Below are 27,982 nucleotides of genomic sequence, written 5' to 3' on the forward strand. Positions count from 1 at the left end.
CTTCTATTCTGGTCTATGTCTGCCTTTATGCCAGTGCCATGTTATTTAGACAGTGACTTTGTAATAAGTTTTGAAATTAGAATTGCGATTCCTCCAGTTTTGTTCTTTTTTAGAATTCTTTGGCTACTTGGGTTCCCAGATATTCCAAATGAATTTTGTCAAATATGTGTTATGCATCAACTGAGATGATCACGTGGTTTGTTCTTCCTTCATTCTGTTGCAATATGTTACACTCATCCATTCCCATGTTGAACATCCCTTGCATTTCAGGGATAAATCTCACTTTGTCATGGTGTATGGTCCTTTTTTTAAAAATTTTTTATTTATTATTATTTATGATAGTCACACACAGAGAGAGAGAGGCAGAGACATAGGCAGAGGGAGAAGCAGGCTCCATGCACCGGGAGCCCGATGTGGGATTCGATCCCGGGTCTCCAGGATCACGCCCTGGGCCAAAGGCAGGCGCTAAACCACTGCGCCATCCAGGGATCCCTGTATGTTCCTTAATATGCTGCTGAACTCTGTGTGCTAATATTTTCTTGAGGATTTTTTTTTAAAGATTTTATTTGAGAGAAAGCACATGAGCAGGGGGAGGAGCAGAGAGAGGGAGACATGCTGACTCCCTGTCAAGACCTGAGCCAAAGGCAGACGCTTAGCAGACAGAGCCACACAGGTGTCCCCTAGCCACACTTTAAATACTTGGTTGTCAAGGGCCATTTCTATCACTGCAGAAAGTTCAATCAGACGGTGCTATGTGAGATCTGACAGGAGGGGGAATTCAGTACTTCACAAATCAGGACACAGCAGCAGCTCAGCTGAAAGGTCTCACATTTATTACTGAACCAACCTACCAGTATAGAGGCATAGTAACAGAGAGAATCATTCCCTTGATAAGACATGTCTACTGGCCAGGTAGGAAGGATGTTTCCATGGAAATGATTCTGTTTCTTGAGGATTTTTGCGTCTGTGTTCACAAGGGATACTGGTCTGTGGCTGTCTTGTATTTCTGTCTGGCTTTGGTATCCAGGTTATGCTGGGTGAAATACAGAACACCGCACAGAAAGAGTTGGGAGGCGCTCCCTCCTCCTCAGTTCTCTTGCATAGCTTGGAGGGGATTGGTGTTGGTCATTAAAGGTGGAGAATTCACCAGTAAAGCCAGCAGGGCCAAGGCTTTTCTTGGTTTGGGAATTTCCGATGTCTGATCCCATCTCCTTCCTCGTTCATAGGCCTCTTCAGATGGTCCACGTCTTCGTGATTTAGTCTCGGTGGGTTTTCTCTTTCCGGGAATTTGCCCACTTCATCTAGGTCACCCCGTTGTTGGCGTACAGTTGTTCACGGAACCCTCTCCTAGACCTTTTTAGTTCTGGGAGTGGCGTCCCCGACTTTGTGTCTGATTCTAGTGACTTGAGTCTATTTCTTAGTCCATCCAGCTCGAGGACTGCCGATCCATCAATCTTTTTGAAGAACCGACTTCTGGTTTCATTTCTTTTCTCTAGTGGTTCTCTTTTCTTTATTTCATTGATCTCTGCTCCAGTGTTTATGATTTCTTCCCTTCTGCCAGCTTTGGGTTTAGTTTGTTCAGTTTCTCGTCTAGCTCCTTCAGTTGTAGATAGGTTGTTGGTTTGACATCCTTTCCTTCTGGATTTTAACGCCAGCACGTATAGTTACAGATTTCCCTGTTAGCAGCACCGTGGCTACACCCCGTGTTCTGGCGTGGCGTTCTGTTTTCCTTCATCGAATTTCATTTCATTTCTAATTTCCCTGGTGATTTCCTTTTTGGTTTCCACTGGTTGTTTAAAAGTGTGTTAAATTTCCGTGATGTTGTGAATGTTTTTTTTTTTGTGTGTGTGTGTTGACTTCTAACTCCATCCTGTTGTGGCCAGAGAGGATATTTTGTATGTAGCCTACCTTTTAAAATCTATGAAGACTTACCTGAGGCCTCACGTGTGGTTGATCCCATACGACAGTACAACGTCCAGTGGGCACCGGGGAGGAACGCGTGTGCCATCCTAATTGGGTGGGCCGTCTGGTTGGACGGGGTTGGTTGCTGGGGCAAGTCCTCCGTGTCCTTACTCCTGTCCGTGTTTCTGTGCATCACTCTGAGTGCAGCATCACTGTCTCCAGCTGTTATCCTAGGCTGGCTAGTCCCTTCAGTTCTGTGGGGTTTTGCTTCTTACGTTTTAATCGTCTGTGCTCAGGTGCGTAAATGCTTGTAATTGTTAGATCTTCCTGCTGTATTGAGGATTTTACTCACATGTACTGTCCTTCCTCGTCCCTTGTGACCTTTTCCTGACTTAGTCTGTTTGTGTGATGTTGGTGAAACCAGCTGTCTCCTGGGGACTGTCTGCACGTAACGTGTGTTCCCATCGTTGACTCTCAACCTGCTGTGTCTTTAGATCTCACCTGAGTCTCTCGTAGACAGCCAGTGGTCGCAGCACGTGTTTTTATCCATCCCGCCGTTCTCTGTGTTGACTGGAGAGGCTCTTTCGTTTACCTTTAAAGGGAACGCTGGTGAGGAGGGGCTTCCTCCTGTCCTGTGCGTTTTGTGTTGTGTGTGGCCTACGGCTTTTTTCTCCCTTGTTTCCTGCATTCCTGTCTCCTTCTGTGTTTAGTTTTTTAGTGAAATGTTTAAATTCCCTCCTAATTCCTTTTGTATATATTCTATAGCTCTTTTCTTTGTGGTTGCCATGGGGATTACATTTAGCATACTAAATTTATAACCTTCTAAATCAATTTTATAGTTTATTTTTAAGATTTTATTTATTTATTCATGAGAGACTACAGAGAGAGGCAGAGACATAGGCAGAGGGAGAAGCAGGCCACCCATGGGGGGCCTGTTGTGAGACTGGATCCCAGGACCCCTGGGGTCACAACCTGAGCCAAAGGCAGATGCTCAACCATTGAGCCACCCAGGCGTCCCATTGATTTTACAGTTTAATTTCAGTAACATGCAGAAACCTCCTTCACAGCTGTGTGTACACACCTTTTTGGTTGTCAGTGTCAAAGTATTACATCTTTACACACTCTGTGCCCCAAGATATAATCATTCTTTTAAATGTACTATTTCCTAATGTACGTATAAAATAAGATTTGCAAATACAAACAAGTTTAGTAATGGTAGCTTTTAATTTTTGATTACTTTTTTGTTTAAAAGCATGAGTCTTTTAAATCCTATACAGGAGAGTTACAAACCTTTCCTGAGATCCTCATGTCTCCATACGGCTTCAGTTACTACTGTTCTTTCATCTCATCCTTGTTCCTGGTCTGAGGGGGAAAGTGCTCAGTTGTTCCCCAGGGTGTGTGAGGTCAGCTGTAGGTTTGTCCCATGATAAGGCTTTATCACGTCAACATGGCCTGTCGAACCTCACTTTGTTTTTATCGTGAACAGATGTTGTATTTTGTCAAATGCTTTCCTTTGCTTTTTCTTCATACGTTGAGATGATCATACAGTTCCCAAACCTTTTGTTGATAGGACGTATCCCGTTGACTGGTTTGTGAATGTTGTGCCATCCTTGCTTGCATCCCTGGAAGCTACTTGCTAGGGGTGAATGATCCTTTCAACCATATTGTTGGATTCAGTGTGCTGGTATTTTGTTCAGGATTTTTACATCCTCATGGATGCAAAATTTTGCATGGCCTGTAGCTTTTTTCATAGTGCATTTGTCTGCTTTGCTATCAGGATAATGCTTGCCTCATAGAAAGAAGAAAAGCTTCCAGATTCAGTTTTTTTTGCAATAGTTTGGGAATAGTTATTAACCTTTTTAAAATTTTTGGTAAAATTCACTAGTGAAGCCATCTGGTCCTGGACTTTTGTGTGTTGTGAGTTCTTTGATTATGGATTCCATTTTGTTACTAGTAATCGGCATGTTCAAATTTTCTATTTCTTCATGATCTGGTTTTGGAAGACTGCATGCACTGTTATGTGGTATTAACAGGTTCTAGGCAAGACATGAATCAAAGCACGTGGGCCAATCTTTAGCTTTATCCGGAAACCTCCACTTTCCTTGGGAGATTGAGCCCAGGGCCCTTCTGTATGTGTAGCATGATGCTCTGCTGGCCTGAGTCCCCAATGGCCCTCCTTCCCTCAAAGAGGGTTGTGGACACCTGCTGTGGGCTGGGCCCTGTGCCTGGACATAGGTAAGCCTGTTTGACATGGTTCCACCCTCAGTGAGTGATTGCAGTTTGCCAGTAGATACAGGCATGGATCAGCGACAAGTGACTAAAATCTCACCTGTACTGAGCGCTGGGAACAGTGACTGTGAATAATGGGGCGGGGGGGAGGGTACTGCATCCCAAGGGTAAAGACAGGTACTGGAGTGGCATGTGCAAAGGCCTTGTGGCCAAATGCAACAGGACATATCTGAGCAGCTGACAAGGTGGAGGCTGGCAGGAAAGGAAGGGCAGAGCCTGCAGGGCCTGCGGCCATGCTGTGGACTTCTATCTTTATTGGAGATGCAGTGGTGTCACAGCCCAACTTGAACTGCCGGTGACCCTTCCAGTTACCATGGTTTCAATGATCTGAAGGAGTCCTGAGGGAGGTGGGAGGCCTGGCCCCAGGGGTTGTGGGGAGACTGGAGAGCACAGTGGTGAGGGCAGGGCCCAGAGTGTAAGTCACTGCCTGGATTGGGAGTCCTGTGCACCAGGCGGGGAAGACAGTGCAGAAGGAGACACTGCAGCACTGGGCCAGCCCAAGGGGACAGGCCTGGTGACAAGGTGTGGTCAGCAACTTGTGGGGTGTGCAGCAGGTGGGTGTGGCAGAGGAGGAATTGTGGCTGTGGTCCAGGTGAGCATAGAGTGACCCCTGTGGGCAGCACGGGAGCCCTAACTGGCGTGCAGATGCCCCGTGGCCGGCAATGGCCAGGTGTTGGCAGGGGAAGGAGCTATTTGGGTCAGCCAGGGTTGGGGCAGAGTCCAGCATCTGGTGGGCAGGGGTCCCTGGAGTGGGGGGCAGGGCAGCAAGGAGAGGTAGGGGCTGCGGGTCTACCCTGTCCAGTGAGGGACTTTGGCTCACGTAGAGCCGCACTTGAAGATGGGAGGCAGCAGCTCTGGGTGGATTTAAAAATAGATGAGCCTCACTCTGGGCGACATGTGCCGTTTGTAAAAATAGCCCCATCTGAGAGGAGAAAAGCCACCCGTGCCCAAGCTACATCAGGGCCTGGGGGCCGGCTGGCCATAGCACGGCCCGCTCCCAGGCCCCCAGCCACCCCGGGGCCGGCCTGCAGCACACGCCCTCGCTCCCGCCTGTGCTCACGGCAGCCCTCCCCCGGCACGCAGCGGCGGGGAGTCTGGACAGTCCAAGGGAGGCAGAGCTCACGGCCCCGCTGGCGGCCAGCCCCGGGGCCGAGGCCCACACCTGCCTCCCACCCACAGGAGATCGTGGACTGGTTCAATGCGCTCCGTGCAGCCCGCTTCCACTACCTGCAGGTGGCGTTCCCGGGGGCCAGTGACGCCGATGTGAGTGGCGGCTCCTTGTACCTGCTGGGGGATGAAGGGTACCCCGCTAGCCTGGGGTGGTGGGCGGAGGGCTGGCCAAGGGCTCCCACACACCCCCCTCCTTTATCCTGGGACCTCTTGGCCCAGTGGCAGCGAGAAAGGGGGGAGGGGGCCCGTCGGGGAGGGCCCCAGCCTGAGCCCGTCTTCTGCCCTAGCTGGTGCCCAAGCTGTCCCGGAACTACCTGAAGGAAGGCTACATGGAGAAAACCGGGCCCAAGGTGGGTCTGACCGGCAGCCTCCACGGAGATCACCGTCCTGGCCACCAGGGTCTGGGGTGGCCTTGGAGGGTCAGAGCGCCTGCAGCGCCCCGGGCGAGGACTCAGGGTGTCCTTGGGTGCTTCTAACAGGTCCCGTTGGTGCGGATGGCCCGGGACTGTAGCGCTCTGGCCCTCTGCATCGGCCACTGTGTGCAGCACGCACGGTTGCCCCCGCAGCCCAGGCGGGGCTCTAACTGCCCCCAGGGAGGAGTGGCGAGGAGGAAGCGGTGCGGAGGGCAGGGGAGGGCCCCGCCATGGGAGGAACGACCAGCGCAGAGGCCCTGGTGCGCCCCGGGCGGACAGCCCGCAGGAAGCGGGAAGCAGGATGAATGAGCGTACGTGGGGGGTGAGGGGGAGCTCGTGTTCCTCAGGCTGACTGGCCGCACCCGGCGCGCTCTGACCCGCAGCAGACGGAAGGCTTCCGGAAGCGCTGGTTCACCATGGATGACCGGAGGCTCATGTACTTCAAAGATCCCCTGGTAAGGGCGGGTCCGGGCTGGGGTCAGCGGGGGCCCTCGCAGGGGGACGTCTCCTCCCCCACAACGCTGAGAAGAGTGGCAGGCCCACGTTTGCTGCCCATGGGCTGTGGGGACGAGGAGCAGGAGGGAGGGCTGGATCTCGGGGGTCCAGACTCACAGGACCCCCCCCACCGCCCACAGGATGCCTTCGCTCGTGGGGAGGTCTTCATCGGCAGCAGAGAGAGCGGCTACACGGTGCTGGACGGGCTCCCACCGTCCACCCAGGGCCATCACTGGCCACACGGCATCACCATCGTCACGCCGGAACGGAGGTTCCTGCTGGCCTGCGAGACAGAGACGGAGCAGCGGGCCTGGGTGGAGGCTTTTCGGAAGGTGGTGGACAGGCCCATGCTACCCCAGGAGTACGCAGGTAAGTGCAGGTGGGGGCTGGGGAGGGAGCCCCAACCTCCCATGTGGCTGTGACACGCCTGGATGCTGTTCTTTTCCAGTGGAAGCCCACTTCAAGCATAAACCCTAACAAGAGGTGGTTCTGGAGGCCCGAGGGAGCCGGACTCGCTGGAAGTGTCCATCGAGGAGGCAGCGGCCAGCCTGGAGGGCCGGCAGATGGAGGAACCGGCGTCCGGGCCCTGCGCTAAGGGGCAGCCCCACACACGGCCAGGTGGGGCCTGAGCTTTAGCCACTAGGACCTGTTTCTCGGGACACTCGCTGCAGGCCACCGGCCTCTGACCCCACCGTGCTGCCGTCCCCGCCCCCTCCTTGCCCACTGGATCACCCTTCCTGAGGCCCGGGCCTGGCTCCGGGCAGCCCCTCACCGACTCCCCTGCCACCTGCCCACCTGAGCGGGACCCTGCCCGAGTGGGAGGCCGGGCTATGGGGACAGCGGGCGGCCTGCATGCCTCCCCTCCTCCAAGTCCCCTTCAACAAGTATTTATTGAGCACCTGCTGTGTGTCAGTCGTGGGGTCCTGGGTGCTAGCATGGGTGCTAGCAGCTGACCTGGCACGTGCATGAGGGTCCTGGGCTCAGAGGTACCCCTTGAGCTGTGGCTCCCACGTGCCATGGCCTCAGGACTGCCTGCCGGCTGGGCCCCACGTGCCTGGATCGGGAGGGAGAATGGAGGGTCAGCTCCTGTCTGCTGCCCCGCTCCACTGGCCTGACCTTGTGGCCACCGAGCCCTTGGAAGATAGAAGCCCAGAGTGGCCCCCACAGGACCCAGCATGCTGCTGGCCAGCCAGTACTTACAGCCACTGAGCCTCCTCCCCAGGTGCCCCTGGCTCTGTCCACCCTTGGGGGGTTGGGGGGGAACAGTGTGTTTAGATGGGGGGTACCTGCCGGGTGATCTGGGTGGCCCCCCAGCCCCCTTCCCATCCCCTAAGGCAGCCCTAGATTGGTCCTTGGGAAGACCAGGAAGGTGTCCCCAAGGCAGGTCCTATCCTGAAGTGAGTGGCCTCTTGTGTATGTCACAGGCTGGGGTGGGGGCTCTGGGTCCCCAGGAGGACCTAGCTGCTGGCCTCAGAGATATGCCAGGAAGTGGGGACACCCCTAGGAGAAGGGTACCCGACTCCCTGCTATACCTGAGCACAGGGCTCCCCTGCTCAGACTCATGTAAACCTGGACTGGGGCGGGGCAGCTGCAAGTCAAGAGAGGAACACGAGCTCCCCATCACCCCCATCTCAGCCCTGACTCTGCCAAGCAAAGGCTGACAGCTGGGCCGGGGGTGTGAGGACTGTCACGGGGTCACCCAGGGCCCCAGCCCAAGTCCTTGAGGCCCCACCCCCTCCAAGCAGGTGCCTCCTCCCCAGCCAAGACAGACACTACCACCCACAATCACTGGTCTGTCTTACCCTCTTCTAGTCAAGTAAATTCAAGCCTCAGAGGCAGGAGGTCTCATTCTGGGTGGAACCTGGAGGTCCCCCTGGAGCACCGGTCCCCGTGGGGAGCAGCCCTAGTCACAAGTTCTCGGGGATTGGTTTTCTAGACCCTCTCTACCCAGACACAAGGGTGCTGTGCCCAAGACACTAACATTTTAAAAAGAAACATTTTAGCACTGGCGGAAGAATTTCTCTACGGTGGAAGCTCACGGCTCAGCAAGGGTGGTTACTGTGCTTACCTCACACACCTCGGCGTGGCGGGCTGCTTGTGCTTCTGGGGTCCGTCTCCCTTGTGCTCTGCAGTGGAGACGTGGGGAACACACGCCCGCCCGGCTACAAAGGGATGCTGTGGTTCCAGAAAGTGACAGCACCATTCACAACTGCATGAAACGCGGCAGGGCTCACAGGGAAAGCGGGGTCGGGTGCACGGCCTCAGAGTTGTCCCCCCGGGAGGGAGGTGTCCACATGCTGAGGGTCAGGACAGACGCCACTACCACTACTAAAGGAGTGGGGCGGGACACCAGGTGTGCATGGGTATGTGGTCTGTGTTCATCTACAGAGTTTGGGCAAAATCACACATAAAAACCTGCGTTTTGTTCCAACTTCCCTCCCGCTGACTGCGCTGGACGCATTCTGTGGTTTCAGAACAAGCATCACAGCACAAGCCGGCTGTCCGTCGCCCCAGGGCCTGCCCCTTGCAGGGACTCCCTCCAACACTACCCTCTCCTGAGAGGTTCTCTGGGCAGTTTGTGGGGGGGCTCAGCACTCTCCTTCCCCCACCCCATGGCCTGGGTGCAGAACCTGCCACAGTGCAGGAACCCACTGGATTTGGTTTCTCACATGCAAATAAGCCACCGCTGTGTAGTTACATGCAGATCACGAGACTGTCCCGACACTGGCCGTGTGTGGCTGTTCACAGCACCCACTGTGGGCACGGTCTGCACAGACTCGGCCACCACTGGCCTCGGCACCCGCTCCCGCCCACCGGACCCAGGAGCTCACTCAGAAAGGACGAGCGCTGCAAAGCCCAGTATAAAGGATTTATTTAAACTCAACAAGTAACACAAACCTTCCTTTAAATTCCATTTACAGTCAATAAAAGTGTGTATCTCACTCCTTCCCATGCATGATCACTGTGTATTAATCTACAACTCTTATTTTAATTGTGAAAAAATAAAGTGTTTCCCCTCTTGTCATTGCTCTGGGAGCATCTGGTATAGCGTCAGTGAGAAAGGGCAGGTCTGCTCGCTCCTGGACTGGTTAATTGGTGAAAACCTACAACTCCAGGTCAAAGGAATCAATCACCCGAAGAAAATAAATACTGCATTACGAAACGTGGAAAGGACTCCTGATCCCTTTGTGAGACCCGTTCCAAATGGCCGTGGCCTCGGGGTGCGGCACAGAGCAGCCGCCCAGATGCTCTCCGGGACACTGGTGGCCAGGCCACCACAGGATGTCCACAAGGGGCGGCTGGACAGCAGCCACCCCCCACACCAACCATGACGGGGTCAGGCCTATGGGCCTGCACCGGACGCCAGGTCGCCTCCCAAAGCAAACCAGACACAAAGGACAGGGAGAGGGTGGTAGCGCGGCAAGGCCTGTGCTTTATTGTGGGGCAGTCTGAAGATGCGCGTGCAGCCCAGCCAGCACGGCCACAGCACGCCGCGCGGCCCCGAGCCGGCGCGCAAATGCTGACGCGGCTACCACCGCCTCACAATGGGAGCCCCGAGTGTGAGGGCCCGGGGTCGGGGCGTCTTCATGCAGGCCAGGTGGACGGGGTCAGTCGAGCTCAATGGGGCTGCTGTCGTCCTGACTGTCCTCGCCCTCCTGCTCCGAGGCGCCCATGAGGCTGCTCAGAAGGTTCCCTGGAAGCAAACGCAGGTGCCATCAGGGGCACAGCAGCTGCACACTGTCAGCACCTCCCTGCCTGGGGAATCCCACTTTCCGTGGCGCCGTGTTCCAGGGCTTTAATAGGTTGAGCAAACCCCCCACCACAAGTCTCTGGGAACACTCGGCATGTCTGCAAGGACCTGACAGCTGGGGAGAGACCCCAAGTGCCCATCGGGGGACACAGCACAGCACCTGGGACAGCCCTGGGGAGGTCACTGTTGAGCGGACACAAGCATGTATGTCATACAGGTGCACACTCCTACAAGCGTCCAGAAAGAGGTCAGGATGCAAGTTTCAAAGGCCACACGCAGAAATGGTGACCACTGTTGCCCATAGGAGCTGCCACCATTGACACTTTGCTTATCTATTTTTATTCGAAGAACAATGATTCAGTATAAATTCGGGAGGTCAGAAAGTCCCCTGAAATCAAACCATCATGAAAACAAATGGAAATGTGAACAATGTTCTCTGGACAGATCCAGGCGTATGAACTCAGGTCCAATGAACAAGCCACGAGCAGCCCGGATGCTAGAAGGGGCGAGTCTGAAGTTCTGGTGGGAAATGAAGGAACATGAGGTGCCAGGACACCCCATGGTGTGGGGCGAGGGCAGGACTGCAAGCTGAGACACGCAAGCACCACCTTGGCTTCGGATGCCCGCAGCCCCATCCAGGCCCGGGATGTGGCAGGAGTGTGGGGACACATGGTGGGGACGCCTTCACTAGACCAATCCTGACCCGCAGTTTACAAGAAGAAAGTCCAATTACCAACAACTTTTACAATGATCTCAGAGGACCTTTCCACAGAGTGCACTTTGGCCCAGAGAACACAAACACCCTGGCCCAACCCTGCAGGGCCCACGACGGGGGAGCCACATGGGTTCAGGCAGTGGGGTGGGAGCAGTGTCACCTACCTTTGTGGGACAAGCCCCCCCCACCTGAGCCTATCACCTGGGGCCACCTCAGGTCCAGCCAGAACACGGTGCAGTCAGTGTGGGGGGACGCAGACCCCTTACGTGGAACAACCATCTATGTATCTGCAACGCCACTTCCAGAAGGAGGCTGAGGAAGGAAGCCACATGCTGCCTGGCCCTGCGAGACCTCTAAACGGCTGGACAGGTTTAGGTGCATACGGGTGAACTACAAACTCCGTGAAATAGGATGTACCTGCTCAAAAGTAACACCACACTCAAGCTCAGAAAAGCCACTTTCAGATGAAAGGACTACACTGGCTGCGGACCTGGTGGAGGCAAGAAGTTTGTATGAGACCCCACGGAAGGCCACACCATGTCGCCATCCAGGCAGACGAGGGGCAGAGGCCTGGCCTTGATGCACAGGGTCACAAACCTGGCCTCTAACGCCCACTGAGACTAAATCACGAAGACATGGACCATCTGAAGGGGCCTATGAACGAGGAAGGAGATGGGATCAGGCATTGGAAATTCCCAAGAAAAGCCTTGGCCCTGATGGCTTTACTGGTGAATTCTACTCCACATTTAATAACCAACACCAATCCTCTTCAAGCTTTGCAAGAGAACTGAGGAGGGAGCACCTTCCAACTCATCCTATGGGGCCAGCATAACCCCAAAGATACTACGAGAAAGCCACAGACCAGCATCCCCTGTGAACACGATGCCAACACCTTCAGCAGGCAACTGGAGAACAGGGCTCGGCAGCATGTGAAGGACGATGCACCACAACAAGGGGCTTCGTCTGTGGAGTGCACAGAGGGCTCCCTGTGAACACCTGCCAGAGTGACGCACCACGTCAGCAGAACCAGGGGAAGCCCGCACAATCGTCTATCTCAGCTGATGCAGGAAGAGCATTTGACTACACCCAACGCTCCCATAAAAGCACTCAACAAACCAGAAACAGGAGGAACCGCCTCCACACAATCACCGCCGTCTCTGAAAACCTTACGGCAAATGTAATCCTCAGTGGTGAGTAGGAACAAGGGGACGGTGCCTCCTCTCACCACCTCCAGTGCACCTAGTACTGGAAACTCTGGCCAAAGCAATCAGGCATGAGAATGAAGGAAGAGGCATCTACAGTGGAAAGGAAGAAGTAAAATGGTCTGTTTGCATGCGAGATGGTCTCATATGCAGAAAACCCTAAAGACTCCATGAAAGAGCTGTTAGAATAAGTGAATTCAGCAATGCAGCAGGATACAAAGTCAGCACACAAAAATCAGCTGTGTTTTTCTATGTCAACAATGAACAATCTGAAAAGGAAATTATAAAGTCATAAATAAATGGAAGTACTTCCCGTGTCCACAGATTAGAGGACTGGACTTGCTGCTAAGACCAATGCCACCCAACGCCATCTACAGGGTCAATGCAGTCCCTGTCAAAATTCCAATGGTTTGTTTGCAAGAGAAGAAAAACTCATCCTTAAATTTATATGGAACTGCAATGGACTCAAACAGCCAAAATGATCTGGTAAAAGAACAAAACTGGAGGGCTCGCATTTCCTGATTTCAAAACTTATTACAGAGTAGTAACAGCAGTGTGGCGTCCACAAACAGCCACAGGCCCACAGAACAGAAGACAGAGCCCAGATACAAGCCCACATGCATAGGAGTCAAACAGTGTCTGACAAGGTCATGAGACCACGCAGCGGGGAGAGGATGGTATGTATCTTCAGCAAACAATGCCAGGACACTGGACCCCTACCTCACACCATGTACAAAACCCCTCTACTAAATGGATCAAAGACCTAAAGGTAAACCCTAAAACAGTGCAACTCTTAAAAGACGACACTGGGCCAAAGCTTCCCAGCACCGAACCAGACGATGACTTTATGGATGGGACACTAAAGGCAAGAGCAATGGAGAAGAAACAGATAAACTGGACTTCATGAAAACTTAAAATTCTATGCATCAGAAGGCAATACCCACAGAGAGAAAAGGCAGAGGAGTGTGGAGGGCGTGAGCAGGCTGAGCACAGGATTTTTAGGACAGAAACCACGCTGCAGGACTCTCTAGTGGTGGCCATGTGTCTAAACCTATAAACGTACAGTATCAAAAGTGACCCCCAACATAAACCATAAACTTCAGGTGCTGTGTCCATGTAGGGTTATCAATTTTAACAAAATTACCGCTCTGACCAGGGTGCCTGTAACTGCTGTGAGGGCATAACTTCCTCTTTATCTCACTATGAAGCTAAAATTGCTTTTGCTTATTTAAAGACTTAGTTAAGAAAGAGAGCGAGAGAGCGCACGTGCACATACAAATGTGAGCAGGAGGTGCAGGGAGAAGAATCCCAAGCAGGCTCCGTGTTGAGCATGCAGCCCAATATGGGGTTCAATCTCATGACCTGAGCTAAAACCAAGAGTTGGACGCTTAAACCAAGGGTCAGACTGAGCCACCCAGGGCCCCGCTGAAACTACTTTTAGAAAACAGTCTTTAAAACAAATGGCAATCCACAGAATGAGAAAAAATATTTCAGAATTTTATATACGATAAGGGATCGACACCTAGTATAGAGAACTCACCAACCTGACTTAAAACATGACTTGAATGGACACACAGACACACAAATGGCTCATAAGCACAAGAAATGACATCACTAATCATCAGGGCGACGTGGGTCAGAGCCACAGTGAGACACCCACAACGGAGTCCTAGACAAAGTGAGTGTGGGCGAGGACATGGAGAAACTGGAGCCCTGCACACAGCTGGGAAAGGCAGTCTGGCAGCATCTCAAAAATTAAACAGTTTCGATGTGACCCAGCAATCCCAGGGTGTATCACCCAAAGCAATGGATGCAGGGGCTCAGATATACACCCCCCGTGTTCACAGCAGCATTATAGAGTCCATCATGGAAAGATGGGTAACACAGTGGGATCCGTCCACACAATAGGTCACTGTTCAGCCTCAGAAAGAAGGACACCTGCCACCACAGGGATGCACCCTAAGGACGTGAGGCTGAGTGACACAAGCCAGACGCAGGACACACGTGGGGACCCTATGCACACGAGGTCCCGGTGTCTTAAGACTCACAAAGAAAGTAGATGGCAGGGCTGGGGGAGAGGGCAGGGGTCAGTGTGTCACGGGGACAGAACATTCTGGAGCCGGATAAGGAGAAGGCAGCCCAGCAGTGGGAATGTACTCGGTGCCCCACAAGTGGACACTGAGAAATGGTTAAACAGCAAATTTTAAGACATGCATGTTTTACCAGAATAAAAAAGCAATCTGCCTTGATTCTGTGGCCAACGGAGAGGGAGCCCTAGGAATGACAGAGCCTCTAGGCTGGGTTTGGCTGGCCCGAGATGTGGGGCCCCCAAAAAGCAGCATGAGCATGCCCGGCAGTGCCAGGGGAGAGACCCAGAGCGGGCCGGGTGTCACACAGCCAGGCCCACTGTGTGCCCTCCCAGTGGGTGCCCCCTGCTCCCATCTTACCTAGCAAGCCCCCGTAGGACGACGTCTGCTTGGGTGGCACACCGAAGAACAGCTGCCCTATCCTGTCGAGGTACTGGAGGAGGCAGGGGCATGGGGTTACTGTGGGGCTGGAACATGCTGGATGCACAAGACCTCCCCCCACCCTCATCTCAGGTCCTGTCCTGTCCCTGAGGGCCACACAGGGACTGGGGACGTCTCCTCTCCAGCGGCTGCCCAGCCCCACCCACCACTCACCTCATTGTACATTGGGTCCCGCCGGAGGGACGGCTGGTACTGCTCACACAACACTGTGAACACCGTCAGTTTGCCTCTGAAACAAGACAATGGGGCACACAACTCTTTCCAAGTGAAAATCACAGAACAAGAAAAGCGCCCGTGCACACCCCCTGCACACGCAGGGAAGACTCACCCGTCTACAGCCAACAGCAGAAACCAGATGAAGTTGAGCAGGGGCTGCACGAATGGAGGGCCGTTCTCAATGGACGGGTGTTTCTGCGTGTACGTTGTGAACACCACTGACGCACTGCTTTTGTTTTTTAAACAGAGAAACCTGGAAGTCATATCCTAGTAAGAGGGATGCTGAAGGAGGAAATGGCAGCACTTCTACAGAAGCTCACATGCTCGCTGGACACAGGGTGCCTCCAAGGGTGCAGAAAGCTGTCTGACAGCCCCCGGGCCACCTGCCCGCATGATCCCGCAGCTCTGGTGGCCTGAGGAGTTGCCGGACCAGGCTTGATGCTCAGATGAGCTGCCCCCGGTGAGCAGGGCACCTCATGATTCCCACAATTTACAGATGAAGAGATTAAACTGGGGAAGGTGACCATGTCCAAGGTCCAGAGCTACGACACTGCAGGGAGTTCTTGGGACTACAGCCTGTTTGCACCCATCAGGCCCGTCTGCGTGAGCAGTCAGCCCAGGGACCCCTGGGAATGAGGCCGAGGGTGCCCCCAGACACTGTGCTGGGTGGGACGACATCCCCACAGTGGGATTTCACCATGAGGAGGCCTCCAACTTGTGACAGTATAGGGAGGGACCTACGAGAAGGTGTTTGGTGGACTCCAGGGACTCTGCACCATATGCCACATGGCCAGGGGCAGGGAGCTCTGGGGTCTGAGAAATGTCTCCGTTTTACGGTAGCAGACACCAGCAACATGTCACTGTGTGGCGGACGTGGAAACTCTGAGGTGCTGTCAAGTACAGCAAGCATTCTGTGACCCCAACCTCTTTAAACTCGTAAGATGCTCCCTATCTCAATCCCTGGCCACCAAATCCAAGTGTTTCTTCAGTTAGAGCACACTTGAGACGTCTTGAGCTCAGGCGGGTGGTGTGGGCCCACTGGAGTGCTTACTGCAAACCCTCCCTCCTGTGCTGAGGGTGCCAGCACCACCCTGGTCCTCAAGGAGGAGGAGGAAGCGAGGAGGCCTGAGGGGAGGAGGACAGGCTCGGGCTGCAGCAGGGGGTGGCGCTGGGGCATCACCACCCTCGCACGAACCCTTCAGACACACGAGATGTCTGGGAAGGTAGAAGCAGCCTCAGGAAAGCTGCAAAAGCACGCACACTCCTCATTCCAAGACACCCGTCAAGTTTATCAAATACATGTGCCCTACAAAAAATAGTGGCCTGATATTAAAAAAGCCAAAAACAGGGAAAAGGCAATGTGAGAAAACAGAAGCTGGGCGGAACGCTCGTTCAGAACACTCACTTCCCTGCTGCCTGACTGAGGTCTCACCAGTCAGCCCAGGGGAGTCAAGGGGATAGCGTGCAGTGTCCCTGACAGGTCTGCGCAGGCACAAGAGATGGAGCCCCGGGCAGCTGTGCCAGCCCAGATGTGACCGAGTAAACGTGGGTACCTACTGTAGCACCGCCTGGGCCACGAACATGTCCACCTCGCTGCGGAAGCCTCTGGAGGTCGAGTACTCCACCAGCATGTGGGCGCAGCCTTCGCCATCCGCGGAGTGCAGGAAGTGGTACCGGGACTCACAATAGTTCTGCTCTACAGAGGGAAGGGGGGGCACCGACGAAGAGAGACAGGTCAGCGTGCGGTCCCCTGCTCGCATTCACCTGCCTTCACTCTGCATACCTGGTCCACGCATGGGGCAAACACACACAGTGGGGGAGGGCGGGCTTCTAGCTGAACTGCTCTGCCCCGGTGCTCAGGGTCCCTGAGTCTGTGCTCATGTGAGCAGACCCACGAGGAATGGCCCACAGGGGACCCTCGGACTCACATGGCGGTAGTTCCATATGCTTCTGATGAAATGAGATGCAAGGCACACTGACCTCCACACGCAAATGCCCTGAATCTCGTGTGGCAGCTAGGACCAGGTCAGGCCACCTGTTCTCTCAAGAGCCTCATGGCCCCCGCCCTCCTGACACGCATGTGCTGAGCCCTTGGCTGGCCAGCCCTCCTGCCTCCTCCAAGGCATGTTCCACGTCCACAGATTCAATCACCATGTTCACGGTCCATCCCCCCGAAAAGGCAGAGCTCCCCCTAGGCAGGGGAAGAAGACCTTCTGGATGAAAGTCCCTGTGAGGAGGGATAGGTCCTGCGTGCAGCAGGAACACGTCTCATCCCCACGGTGGCCCCAGAGGAGACCAGGGGGTCCCCCTCAACATGGGGTCACCTGGGAGCTAGTCAGTAATATGGAATCTTGGGCCCCAAACTGGAACCTGTGCCCCAACAGGTAACTCAGTGACATGCTCATCTCAGGGGCCTGTCACCCTGTTCCCTGTGGCTACACCTTTCAGCAAGGCATGAGACTTTAGTGCTAACAGCACAGCAGGGGACAGGCTCCTCCAATGCTCAACTGTTTGTAAGCGTTTGTTTAAAAAAAAAAACGACAAAAATCCCAATCTTCCCAACATCAGTAAATGACTCAGGCTGTAAACCTACTCTCCCCACTCATCACCCAAAAATCTGCTACCCCGCACACTGCGGATTCAACACCCCACCCCTCCATTTCTGGCTGCCAGAGCTACAAAGGCGTGCTCAGCAACCAACCAAGCACAGGACACCCAGAGTAGCAGGTGGGCCGAGGCAGAGACCCAGACTACCTCCCCACACCCGGGCTTGTCTCCTGGAGCAGACTGGCCCACGCCCCTGTCCTGCTCACAAGCCACCTGGTTCCCATGCATGTCCAAGGCTGAGGCCCCGTGCCTTAGCTGCCTGACACCTTCTACTGGGAACACCTGCTCCTGCCTGGGCACAGCTGCCCTCCAGACCTCGGCACCAGCTCTCAGTGCCCAGCACACTGCCTTTAGGACCTCAGAATAATTCTGATTCCACATTTCTTTGTGTACCTGTGCTGTTTTGCCTCTCCTCACTCCCTTGGACCCCTCAAAATAACCTTTTGGTTTTAGAGTATCATAGAAGAAAAATTAGGCAAAACTACACCCACATTCTGTCTAAGCACACAGCTCCCTCCAAGAACTGGACTGGTACCCTTGCAGGAGCATCTTGGGCCAACTGTGGGCTCAGGTCCAGACCACCACAACAAAGCAAGTTCTGCAACAAAGTAAATCAAACTTTCCGGCTTCCCAGTACACATAAAAGCTATGCTGACACTAAAGTCTGATAAGTGTGCAAGAGCACGGTCTGAACACCAGGTGCTAAGAAATGGTAATCACCACCTGAGCTTTTGGGGACTTCTTCTCTATTTGCTGGTGGAGGGTCGTGCCTTGACGATGGTGGCTGCTGACCAATCAAGGTGGTTGTGCTGCAGGCTGTGGTGGTCGTGGCAAGTTCTTTAAAATGATGTCTGCTGCACTGAAGGACTCTTCCTTTCACGAGGGATTTCTCTATAGCATGTGATAACCTTGTACCAACAGGAGAACTTCTTTCAGACTGGGTGTCCTCTCAAACCCTGCTTCTGTTTTATCAGCTCAGTTTATGTGATTTGTCACAGCATCTTCACCAAGTGTGGATTCCATCTCAAGAAACCACTTCATCCATAAGACGCATATCCTCGTCCATTAAAGTGTGAGATGGTAGTAGTTCAGTCCCACCTTCACGCTCTTCTGATTCTAGTTCTCTTGCCATTTCCATCACATCTGCAGTGACTTCCTCCACAGGGTCTTGAACCCCCTGAAGTCATGCATGAGGGCTGGAGTCAACTTCTAACAAACTCTAGTCACTACAGATATTTTGACCTCTTCCTATGAATCAAGGGTGTTGGTGTTCTTAGGGGCATTTACAATGATGAATCCTTTCCGAAAGTTTTCAATGGGCCTTTCACAGAACCATCAGAGGACTCCCTGTCTGTGGCAGCAATAGCCTTGTGAAATGTATTTGTTAAATAATAACACTTGAAGGTTGAAACGACTTCTTGATCCATGCGCTGCAGAATGGATATTGTGTCAGGCATGAAAACATTTATCTTGTTGCCCATCTCCATCAGAGCTCTTGTTTGACCAGGCGCAGTGTCAGTGAGTAGTCATATCTTGATAGGAAGCTTTTTTTCCTCAGCAGGTCTCAAGAGCAGGCTTAAAACGTTTAGTAAACCATGGTGTAAGTAAATACACGGTCATCCAGGCTTTGTTGCTGGATTTACAGAGGACAGGGAGAGTAGATTTAGCATAATGCTTAAGGGCCCTAAGATTTTCAGCATGCTAGATGAGCATTGGCTTCAACTTAAAGTTACCAGCTGTATTAGCCCCTGACAAGAGAGTCAGCTTGTCCACTGAAAACAAGCACTGACTTCTCTCTAGGTACAAAAGTCCTGAAAGTCCTAGACAGCATCTTCTAATATCAGACTGTTTCATCTACGCTGAAATCTGCTGTTGAGTGCAGCCACCTTCAGTAATGATCTCAGCTAGATCTTCTGGGTCACTTGCTTATCATGCACCTAGAGGGTTACAGAGAAGGCTTCCTTCCTGAAACCTCATGAACCAGCCTCTGCTGCTTCTCCCTCTTTCTGCAGCCTCCTCACCTACCTTAGCCTTCGTTCACTACTTGGCTGTTTGGTGCAGAGGCCTGGCTTTCAGCCTACCACAGCTTTGGACAAGCCATCCTCATTGAGCTTAACCATCTGTAGCTTGTTATTTAAAATGGGAGACACATGACTCTTTTTTTCACTGGAACATGAAGAGGCCACTGTAGGGTCATGAACCAGCCCAATTTCAATACTGCTGGCTCTCAGGGAATAGGGAGACTCAAAGAAAGGGGGAGTCATAGGACCGGCTGGTCGGTACAGCAGTCAGCACACAAACATTTACTGATGAAATTCACCCTCTTCTAGGAACACAGTTCCTGGCACCCCAAAACTTAAAATATCAAGGATCCCAATCACAGATCATTGTAATAAATTATAATGAAAAAGCCTACAATGATCACTAGAATTACTGACTGTGCCAGAGACACCAAGCGAGCAAGTGCTGTTGGAAACATGGGTGACAATAAACTTGCTCAAGGCAGAGTAGCCACAAACCCTCCATTTGTAAAAGATGCGGTATATGTGAAGTGCAGCAGAATGAAGTATGCCTGAATGATGGAATACCACACAGCAAACGTGCCATGTGGATGCAAGCTGTGGAGAGCAAACCAACACGGCAGCAGGTGGCTCCGCCTCATCAGACGCACCTGCCTGGAGCTCCCACTCCACCACCCCAGAGGGAAGCCTGGTTGTGGGCCTGTCCTTGGGCGCTACAACAATGTGGACACGAGCCGTGGACATTCTGGGGGAGGACAGGACATGGAGTCTGTGCTTCTCTCACTCGGGATTTGTGCCTCAAGCACTATGTGTAATTGCTATATTTTGAATTTTAAAATCATACTATTAGACATACATGCCCTGTAACTGGCTCTTAACCAGTGAAGCCTCTGAAGGACTGCTGAAGCATAAGTTTTGCTTCTCAGCCAGGGACACAGGGTCATGTTCCACTTTCTGCCTGGCATCTCCCCACACACTCCACAAATACAGACTGGGCCAAAGGAGTGCTAAATAAATGCTCGCTGGCAACACGGGTTTGCCATAGGCGCTCCTGACTGCAGATCCGGCTGCCCGGGGAAGATGAGGCAAGAGTCTAGGGCAGGGGCCTTTGGGGCTCCCCACCTGCCCCCCACCAGGCTGGTCAGCACAGATGGCTTCCTGCCGAGAGGTTTCCTGGCAACGGCAGTGAGAGCTGGACACCCCAGCATCCTTAGGGTGGGATAGACAGAAAGTACACAGGCACCACGCTAGCTGTGAAGGCTGGGGTGGCCCAGGTATGGAGGAATGTGCGCCAGCAGGGGAGGGAGCCCACACTCGCCTTGGCCCAGAGGTGCCAGCTGCTCTCTCAGGCCCCACGTCCTCCTTCCTCCTTGAGTAGGAGTGTGGAAGGAATTCTATCCTCCAAGAAACGTCCTCAACAGTCTGGCCTGTGAATTCATTTCATCTTACAGGGTGAGGGTAGAGGTGGCATGTCAGTGTGGAGGGGGATGGAGGAGCCTCCTGCCTCGTGGGTCACGGGGTGGGGGGGCACACGGCGGAGTGAGCGCCATGGCCCACAGGGGAGATGGGAGGAGGCCACATATGCTCACACAGCAGGCTTCCCAGCTGGGTTCGTGGCAAGCGCCCACCACACGTGTGCGTGCCACTGCACAAGAAGCAAAGCAGGAAGGTGTCCTGGGCCCATGGGCTATGGAGGAGACTGACCACCTCCTATGATCTGTCTGACCACCATGCCACTTGCTGGAATGAGGCTGTTTCCAGGAGGAGCTTGCTGTCACAGAAGTTACTGGCAGAAGGTCACCTTCAAGCAAAGGAGGCTGCCCCTCTGCTCCCACCAAGGCACCTGCCAAACATCACCTCCCTTTCGCCTGCCCCCAACCCAGTGGGCAGCCGCTAACACCAGAGCACACAGGTGGACCCCCGGGACGGCTGACACAGTGTGAATGAGCTTCCTGCACAGTGCTCTTAGAATCTTCTGAACAAATGCTGTTCCAGGGCACCCAACCAAATGCCTTTTCCTGTGCCTGAGCAGCAGACTCAGAGCTCCGGGTGTGAAGCGCACCCAGAAACTGCCAGGAACCCCTTCGTAGACTGAATAGTCCCCACAAATACTTCTTCACATCTATCTTAGCTTCTGAGGAAGAAAATACAGAGCACAGTGCCCTCAGAGAACCAGTCTGGGGAGGACGTCCCAGAAAGGAAACTGGTTGGGGGACAGGGATGGCCAAGGCCGCCCCACGGAAAGCAGAATCTTCCCTCATTACTTGTGGCCCATGAGTTCAACACAAAAGCCAAAGGGGAGCATAAATAGGGATAGCTGTTCCTGGGGCCGCCAGCGCCTACCACCAAGAGATGCTCTGTGCATGGGGGTACTGGGCCTACCTTTCCACAGGGTGAGGGCCAGCAGTTGGTGGAGCCGAGGGTGACCCAGTTTCCCAGATCCTCCACTGGACCACTTCAGGGCTCGAGACACAAAAGCCACCCGCTCTGGAGAATTTGGGTCCATCAAACTGAACAATTTAGCCAGATTTTCTAAAACAACACAAACACAGATTCTTACCCAAAGAAACAGTACTTCTCAGCTCTCTGTATGCTGCATCTTACAAAAATTCACTAAAATAAAAGTTACTTCACTTCAAAACCTGGGAATTGGCATGCTGTGGTGTCCTCGTGCATGTACCCCTCCTGCCCGCCAGGTCCCAGGGACCCTCAACCGACCTCTCAGCTGCAGAGCCAACAGCCACACACTCCTTTGTCAAGGAGCTGAGTGGAGGTGTGGGCTATAGCAGGGAGCTGGCCTACAGAGGAGGAAGGCCTGGGCAGGTAGGGAGGTAACATGCCGGAGTAGAGAGGCCAGGAGCAAGTCCCTCCTCCATCCTTCCAGCCAGGCAGCTCCTAAGAAGGACTTCCCCCATTGGACATTTACCACACAGGGCAAGCTGGGCAGCCAGGTGTCTGGGACACAACCAGAGCGTGTGTTTAGGGGTATCACTACTCCATGTGTGAAGGTACCTCATGCATAGTAAGAAAGCCTCACCCAACAGCTCATCGGCCACCTCGACTTCGGCCTTCTCCAGTGACTCTAAGACCAGCATGGACAAGTCCGCAGCACTGTTTTGCTACAAAACATGGAAGTGAGTTAGGATCACAAAAACAGAGCTCTGGCTGGTTCTCAGAAGACACGGCAAAGTTGGGTGGCTGCTCCGGTCTCCAGCTAGAAATGCATGGTGGTGCAAAGCTAAGGAGACTCCTTTGAGCCCAGAGCTCATGTGGCAGTGCATCCTGAAGGATGGAGACCCCAGCTGACATGCAGTGCACCCTCAGGTAGCACCCCACGACAATGAGGACACTCGCCCAGCCGTGGACAGCACCAAGAACAGTCCACGGTTCTCCACCACGCCTCTCCATGGATAGTTCTCTTCCAACCCGCAGGCCCCAAACAGAGAAAGGGACAAGCCCGCTGCGTACTTGGCCGTGGCTGAAGAACAGCAGCGCCCCTGAGCACATGAGCTCCCGTGCCTCTGTGTGCTTGCTCTGTGACATGTATCTGTAAGAGAGAGAAAAGGAGCAGAGCCCCAGTTAGGTCCAGTGAGGCAGATGCTTCAGTGCAGACATCCTCCAGACATCCTCCAACACACTCTCTTCATTACATTCACCCGACCCAATGGCTATAGTTTGGAGATTAAATGCTCAAGCTAAAATGAGTAAACATGAAAGCTTTACAAAGCAAACAATCCCGTACACACACTTGAAGGGATACAGGCCTCCTTCCAAAGATGGAGTGGAGCTCTGGTCTGTTTCCTGAGGCCCACCACCTCACCCAGTGGTCAGTACCCTGCCTGCTCTGAGTCTGTCCAGGCTCCACGTTGGGGTGCCCTTGGGCCCCGGCTGTCAGCAACTTGGGCCTCTGGGGACCAGCAGACCCATGTCCCACATCTGACAGCAGCGCTGGCAGGGATGCTGTCTGTGCCCAAACGTGCCTGGAGCAGCTCAAGGGTTTCAGCAGAAGGACCCAGAGAAAGCCTGGGTGACTTCCACCTTCCAGCATAGGCCATGCCTGGGTGGAAGGAGGTGCATAAGGGATAGAGTGGCACACTGGGGCCCATCAAAGAACCAGGGGTCAAAGCAGTGCTCAGAGGCTGGGACAGTGGGAGCTCCTGGATGGAGACTCAGGGGGGACGGACACACAGCACTCACTGTGATGACTGCATCAACAGTCTCTGCTTTCCGGCTCCTGCCCCCGCACCACTAATGGAGGGCCCTTCCACCCTTTCCTACCCTTTCCCACTCTGAACACATTTCTCAGTTTCCTGAGCTGCAGACACAGAAGCACAGAGCAGCCAGAGCCTGACAAGTAACTAAACACAAACAACGGGATGATGATCCGCCTGCAACACACCAGCTGGGCCTGAGAGAAAGTCAGCAGGAAGCGGCTCTCCAAAGCTGACACTGGATTCACTGGCTGGAAGTTTAACTTCATGATCATCAGAAAAAAAATAGAACCAATCAGTCTGTGCCTCCTGGTCAAGACACAAAAACTAAAGAATAATACTATAGCAGCAGCACTGAGGTGCTACCAAGACAGGCAAACACCGAACATGCACACCTGGGAGCGTGCCTGCAGCTCCCCCGGAGCAACAGGTCAGGTGGGAATATGAGTAGCCTGGCCGTTCAATTAACTACAGGAACAGGCTTTTCCTCAAAAAGGTTCCACAACCACACACCCTCCCCACCCCTGTCACATGCAGGGAAACCCCACACCCCAGGAAAGAAAACCTCCGCCAGCCGGGAGGGTACCCACAGGGCCTGCAGTTTCTGCAGCAGCACTGTTGTGAGCTGCGTCTCTCTCTCTTTCGCACGCTCACACAAACTACTCCCACACCAACCCAACTCATCCCAGTCTCATCCTGCTGGGAGCCATCCAGCACACGACCTGGGGCCAGCACTGCCACTGGCTATTCTGGAAAGACAAGTATTCAGAGGCACACCCCCTCATGCTGCCATCTGCGTGGACACATACACACTTATCCTAAGTGACCATCTTGCCAGCGAGCTGCTTACTTAAGAAGTGACCAAACCCCAGGCTCATCTGACACAGAGCAAGAGACCAACTCTCAGAACACCTGATGAAAGCAATTGCTAAGAAGCAGGTGACAGCAAATCCCTGGGATAACAGGGCCTGCTTTCAAGCACCCGACGTAACTCCCTTCCTGGGGCTAGGGGCCCAAGGGGGATGGGATGATGTGCCATTTCCAGCACCTGTCCCCTCCAGGTGAAATCACCTGTTGCGGTTTGAGGAAAGTCAGAAAAAAAAAAAAAAAAATAGTGAAAGGCAACCCTGAAAAATGAACGTGCTTCTTTCTGCAGAAGTCAGGGTATGGGAAGGGATTTAGTGTCTGGGTCCAAGGCCTGGGAGGGGGGCTGAGAGCAGGAGGAGCAAGAGCCCTCCAGCCAGGGCCCACGCACACAGCTCTGATGTCTGCACCCACACATGGAGCGTCAGCACACCTGGTGGGTGTGTGCTGCTGCCATCTCCCAGCTAACAACTGACTGCGGAGGGGGTCAGAGGGAGAGGGCTGAAGACTCCCCATGAGGCTCCATCCCAGGACCCTAGGATCACGACCTGAACCGAAGGCAGATGCTTAAGCCATGGAACCACCCACGTGCCCGCTTAAGTTTTTCTTTTAAAAATGTTCATTTGATTTAAGAGACAAAATCACACAAGCCTCAGAAAGGCCCTGAGGGGAGGCAGGCTGCTGCAGAGGCATCCCCAGGGGGTGATGGTGGTGGCATGGGCCAAGAGGGCCTCTGGCCATCCCACAAAACAGCCATGGAAGCCAGAAAGGGGATGGAGGATGACAGAGCACCAGTAACCCAACAGGCCTAGAAAACGGACTCCCTTCTCATCTTGGCGGAGGGAGGTCTGAAGACACTGGGCGGCCACCCACTGGCATCAGTACCATCGATGGGCCAGAGCCTCCAGCTAGCCGCTGGGACTCAACTGCTACCCACACCTGAGGCATGCACACCGACCAAGTCCAACCCACTGGACTACCCCATTCCATGTCCCCTTCTCCTTCAACGGCTGTGAAATACGACAATAAAATCAGGGCAATTTGGAGGCGCCTGGGGGGGGTTTCCGTTCAGTGAAACATCTGCCTTCAGCTCAGGTCATGATTCTGGGGTCCTGGGATCAAGCCCCGTGTTGAGCTCCCTGCTCAGTGGGGAGCCTGCTTCTCTCTCTGTCTCCACCTGCTCTTCCCCCTGCTTGTGCTCTATCAAGTAAATAAATAAGATCTTTAAAATAAATAAAACCTTTTTTTATATGTAAAATAAATAAAATCTTAAAAAAAAAATCCAGCAATGCGGTAAACATAGCCAACAGGTGAACGGGTCACAAACTGTGGTCCACCAACACTACAGAACACCACTTGGCAACAGAAATGAGTTAATGCTTCACACATGGGTAAATCTCCAAATAATCATTCTGAGTTTTCAAAACATACAAAAAAAAGGATATGATTCCACTTACATTATATTCTAGAAAATGCAAATTAACTCATGGGGCCACACAGAGCAGTGGCTGCATGGGGCCAAGGGGTATCAGAGAGATTCTGAGAGAGAGAACAGAACCTTTGTGGTGATGGATGTTCTCCATTAACTTGACTGGCAGCGGTTTCATGAGAGCATACGCACCAAAACTCTTCAAACTGCACGTTTCCTGTAAACACTTCGATATAAACATATAAAACCAAGAACCTGGGGTGACCCAGTAAATCAGACTTGTTCAGAGCCGCACACCCAGGAGGGTCTCAGTGAGGCTGGAGTCCCAGGTCTATGGGGATGGTACCCTGGGAGTCAAGGACAACTGGAGGCTAGTTCAGATGGGCCTTATGGATGGCCATGAATGCGACCATTAACTTCGTGCCCCGTGTGGCCAATGGCAAATGATTTACGGTCCCAACTCCCAAGAGGTGTAGGTGTACCCCAGATGCACCACAGGGGAGGCCAAGGCTGGTCACAGGTCACAGAGGACAGGTGAATTCCAAGCCACATCAAGGCCGGGCTGGCGGAGAGCCTGCCTTCCATCACCACCCCCAAACACACTTTGGCCAGAGAGCTGATCCCACACAGCAGAACTGTCTCTGAACAAGAAACACTGTTTATTTTTGGGAAGATCCAGTTTTGCTGATTAATCACCGGGGTGAACATCTACATAGCAATCCCAAGAACAGCAAGCTCCTGGGCCAATCTGGAGCACTGGGAAAGCTCCCCCTCAGATGCACGCACCTCGGGCTGGTGAAGATGCCAGACCAGGGAGGCCTGTGGCCAGCTTTGTTCACTCCTACCCCGTCCTCCAAGCCCTGGAGCTCGAGCATGCCCTGGACAGAACCGCAGAGTCCCAGAGCCTCCCATCCAACTTGTCGCTGATGCATAACAGGAAAGTCTAGGCCTGAAAGATGAACAGGCCCAGCCCGGTGGCCCATCAGTACCCTACCACTACGGCTTGGAGAGAAAAGGCCAGCTAACTGACTGAACCCCTGCACCTGTGGTTGGGGCCCACCCACACCGACCCCCGGGGCCGAGAGGGATCAGACCGTCCCACACACATCGCGACTCAGGTCACAGCGGCAGCATGTCCCAACCTAGCCACAGCTACCGCGCAGCCCACACGAGGGTCACCACAGGCCATACACCTGCCGATGCGCCAGGGCCGCACGGAGAAACGCCCTTTATTTCAGCCCGCGTGGCGCTAGTCCTCCTGCACCTGCACGGAGTCCCGCGCCCCCTGCGCCCCAGCCCCCAAGACTCACTCCGGCCCCAGCCCCCGGGGCTCACCGCGCCCCAGCCCCCAGTCCTCGCTGCGCCTCCAAAGCCTCCTGCACCCCAACCCCGGGCACTCGCTGCGCCCCCGGAGCCCCCCGCGCCCCCTGCCCCCGGGGCGGGCCGCGCCCCCGGAGCCCTTGGCCGCGTAGGTGTGGGCGGCGCTCGCAGGCACGGCTGCTCCACCGCGGGGCAGGAGCACGTTTCCCCCGCACGAGCGAGGTGCTCGGGGCCGTAGACCCCGGGGCTCGGTCCGGGCGAGGCCGCGGATGGGCACCACCGGGCCGGGGGCCGGGCAGGGAAGGCCGGGGAAGGGACGCCGGGGCCAGGGTCGGGGCCAGGGTCGGGGCCAGGGTGGGGGCCCGCCCGGCGTCCCGGGTCCTCCGCCTCCCCGCCGCCCGCCTGCTCCCACCGCCGCGGCGACAGACAGCGGCGCGGGCCAATGGAGGCCCGGGGCGGCGCGGGGCGGCCAATGGGAGGCGGCCGGGGGCGGGGCGCCGGGCTCGGCGGAAAGCCCTGGAAGGCGGCGGCCGCGGCGCCGCGGCTACCTGAAGAAGAGGGTCCGGTACATTTGGTGCGCCTCGTAGTAGTCGCCCTTCTCGACGCTGGCGCGCAGCTTGCCCTCCACGCGCTGGACACCGCCTCGGTTCCGGGCGCCGTTCCGAGCGCTCTCCTGCTCGGCCATCGCCGCCGCCGCCATCGGGCCGGCGCTCCGCGCAGGGCTGACGCTGTCGCAGGCGCGGTCGGCAGCGCCTCTCGGCTTCCGTCCCGGCGGCCGCCCGACGCCCTCTACGGCGGCCCGCGAGGAGCTGCGCGCAGCTGCAGGCGGGCGCGCCGGCGGGCGGCCAC

General features: G+C 54.4%; 2 protein-coding genes across 8 annotated transcripts in view; one reads left to right on the plus strand and one right to left on the minus strand.

Annotated features, from left to right (window-relative positions):
- ADAP1 (ArfGAP with dual PH domains 1) overlaps window positions 1-9,294 on the plus strand; it is a 54,434-nt gene extending 45,140 nt beyond the window's left edge. For 2 of the 3 annotated variants that reach the window (XM_049111220.1, XM_049111221.1), the window contains exons 7-11: window positions 5,371-5,454; window positions 5,649-5,711; window positions 6,122-6,229; window positions 6,410-6,638; window positions 6,718-9,294. In XM_049111220.1, coding sequence (XP_048967177.1) covers window positions 5,371-5,454; window positions 5,649-5,711; window positions 6,122-6,229; window positions 6,410-6,638; window positions 6,718-6,746 — 513 coding nt within the window. In that variant the 3' untranslated portion in view covers window positions 6,747-9,294. The remainder of the gene's footprint in view (window positions 1-5,370; window positions 5,455-5,648; window positions 5,712-6,121; window positions 6,230-6,409; window positions 6,639-6,717) is intronic. The other variant, XM_025416000.3, reaches the window with a different exon arrangement.
- On the minus strand, window positions 9,125-27,924 carry GET4 (guided entry of tail-anchored proteins factor 4). 5 transcript variants are annotated; one of them, XM_025416004.3, is made up of 10 exons: window positions 27,149-27,249; window positions 26,600-26,762; window positions 22,778-22,856; window positions 22,347-22,428; window positions 21,692-21,841; window positions 16,239-16,377; window positions 14,794-14,934; window positions 14,619-14,694; window positions 14,385-14,457; window positions 9,125-9,963 (listed from the first exon to the last, which is right to left on the minus strand). In XM_025416004.3, the coding sequence occupies exons 2-10, from the start codon at window positions 26,743-26,745 to the stop codon at window positions 9,878-9,880; spliced, it is 972 nt and encodes a 323-aa protein (XP_025271789.1). In that variant the 5' UTR covers window positions 26,746-26,762; window positions 27,149-27,249; the 3' UTR covers window positions 9,125-9,877. The 5 variants fall into 5 exon arrangements, with proteins under 5 accessions (XP_025271789.1, XP_025271788.1, XP_025271787.1 ...); XM_025416003.3 differs by lacking the exons at window positions 26,600-26,762; window positions 27,149-27,249 and adding an exon at window positions 27,682-27,924; XM_025416002.3 differs by lacking the exon at window positions 27,149-27,249 and having other exon boundaries at window positions 26,600-26,911.
- Between the last annotated feature and the right edge of the window lie 58 nt (window positions 27,925-27,982).

Source organism: Canis lupus, chromosome 6, assembly GCF_003254725.2.
Source record: "Canis lupus dingo isolate Sandy chromosome 6, ASM325472v2, whole genome shotgun sequence".
In the NCBI taxonomy this organism is placed as follows: Eukaryota; Metazoa; Chordata; class Mammalia; order Carnivora; family Canidae; genus Canis; species Canis lupus.

Excerpts from the sequence above, each read along its gene's own strand:
- GET4 (XM_049111222.1), bottom strand. The coding sequence starts at position 23,364 with ATGGCCTATGCTGGAAGGTGGAAGTCACCCAGGCTTTCTCTGGGTCCT. Across the intron at positions 21,842-22,346 it reads GGTGGCCGATGAGCTGTTGG|AAAATCTGGCTAAATTGTTC; the intron begins GTGAGGCTTTCT and ends GTGTTGTTTTAG. Across the intron at positions 9,964-14,384 it reads GTCCTACGGGGGCTTGCTAG|GGAACCTTCTGAGCAGCCTC; the intron begins GTAAGATGGGAG and ends GTTTGCTTCCAG.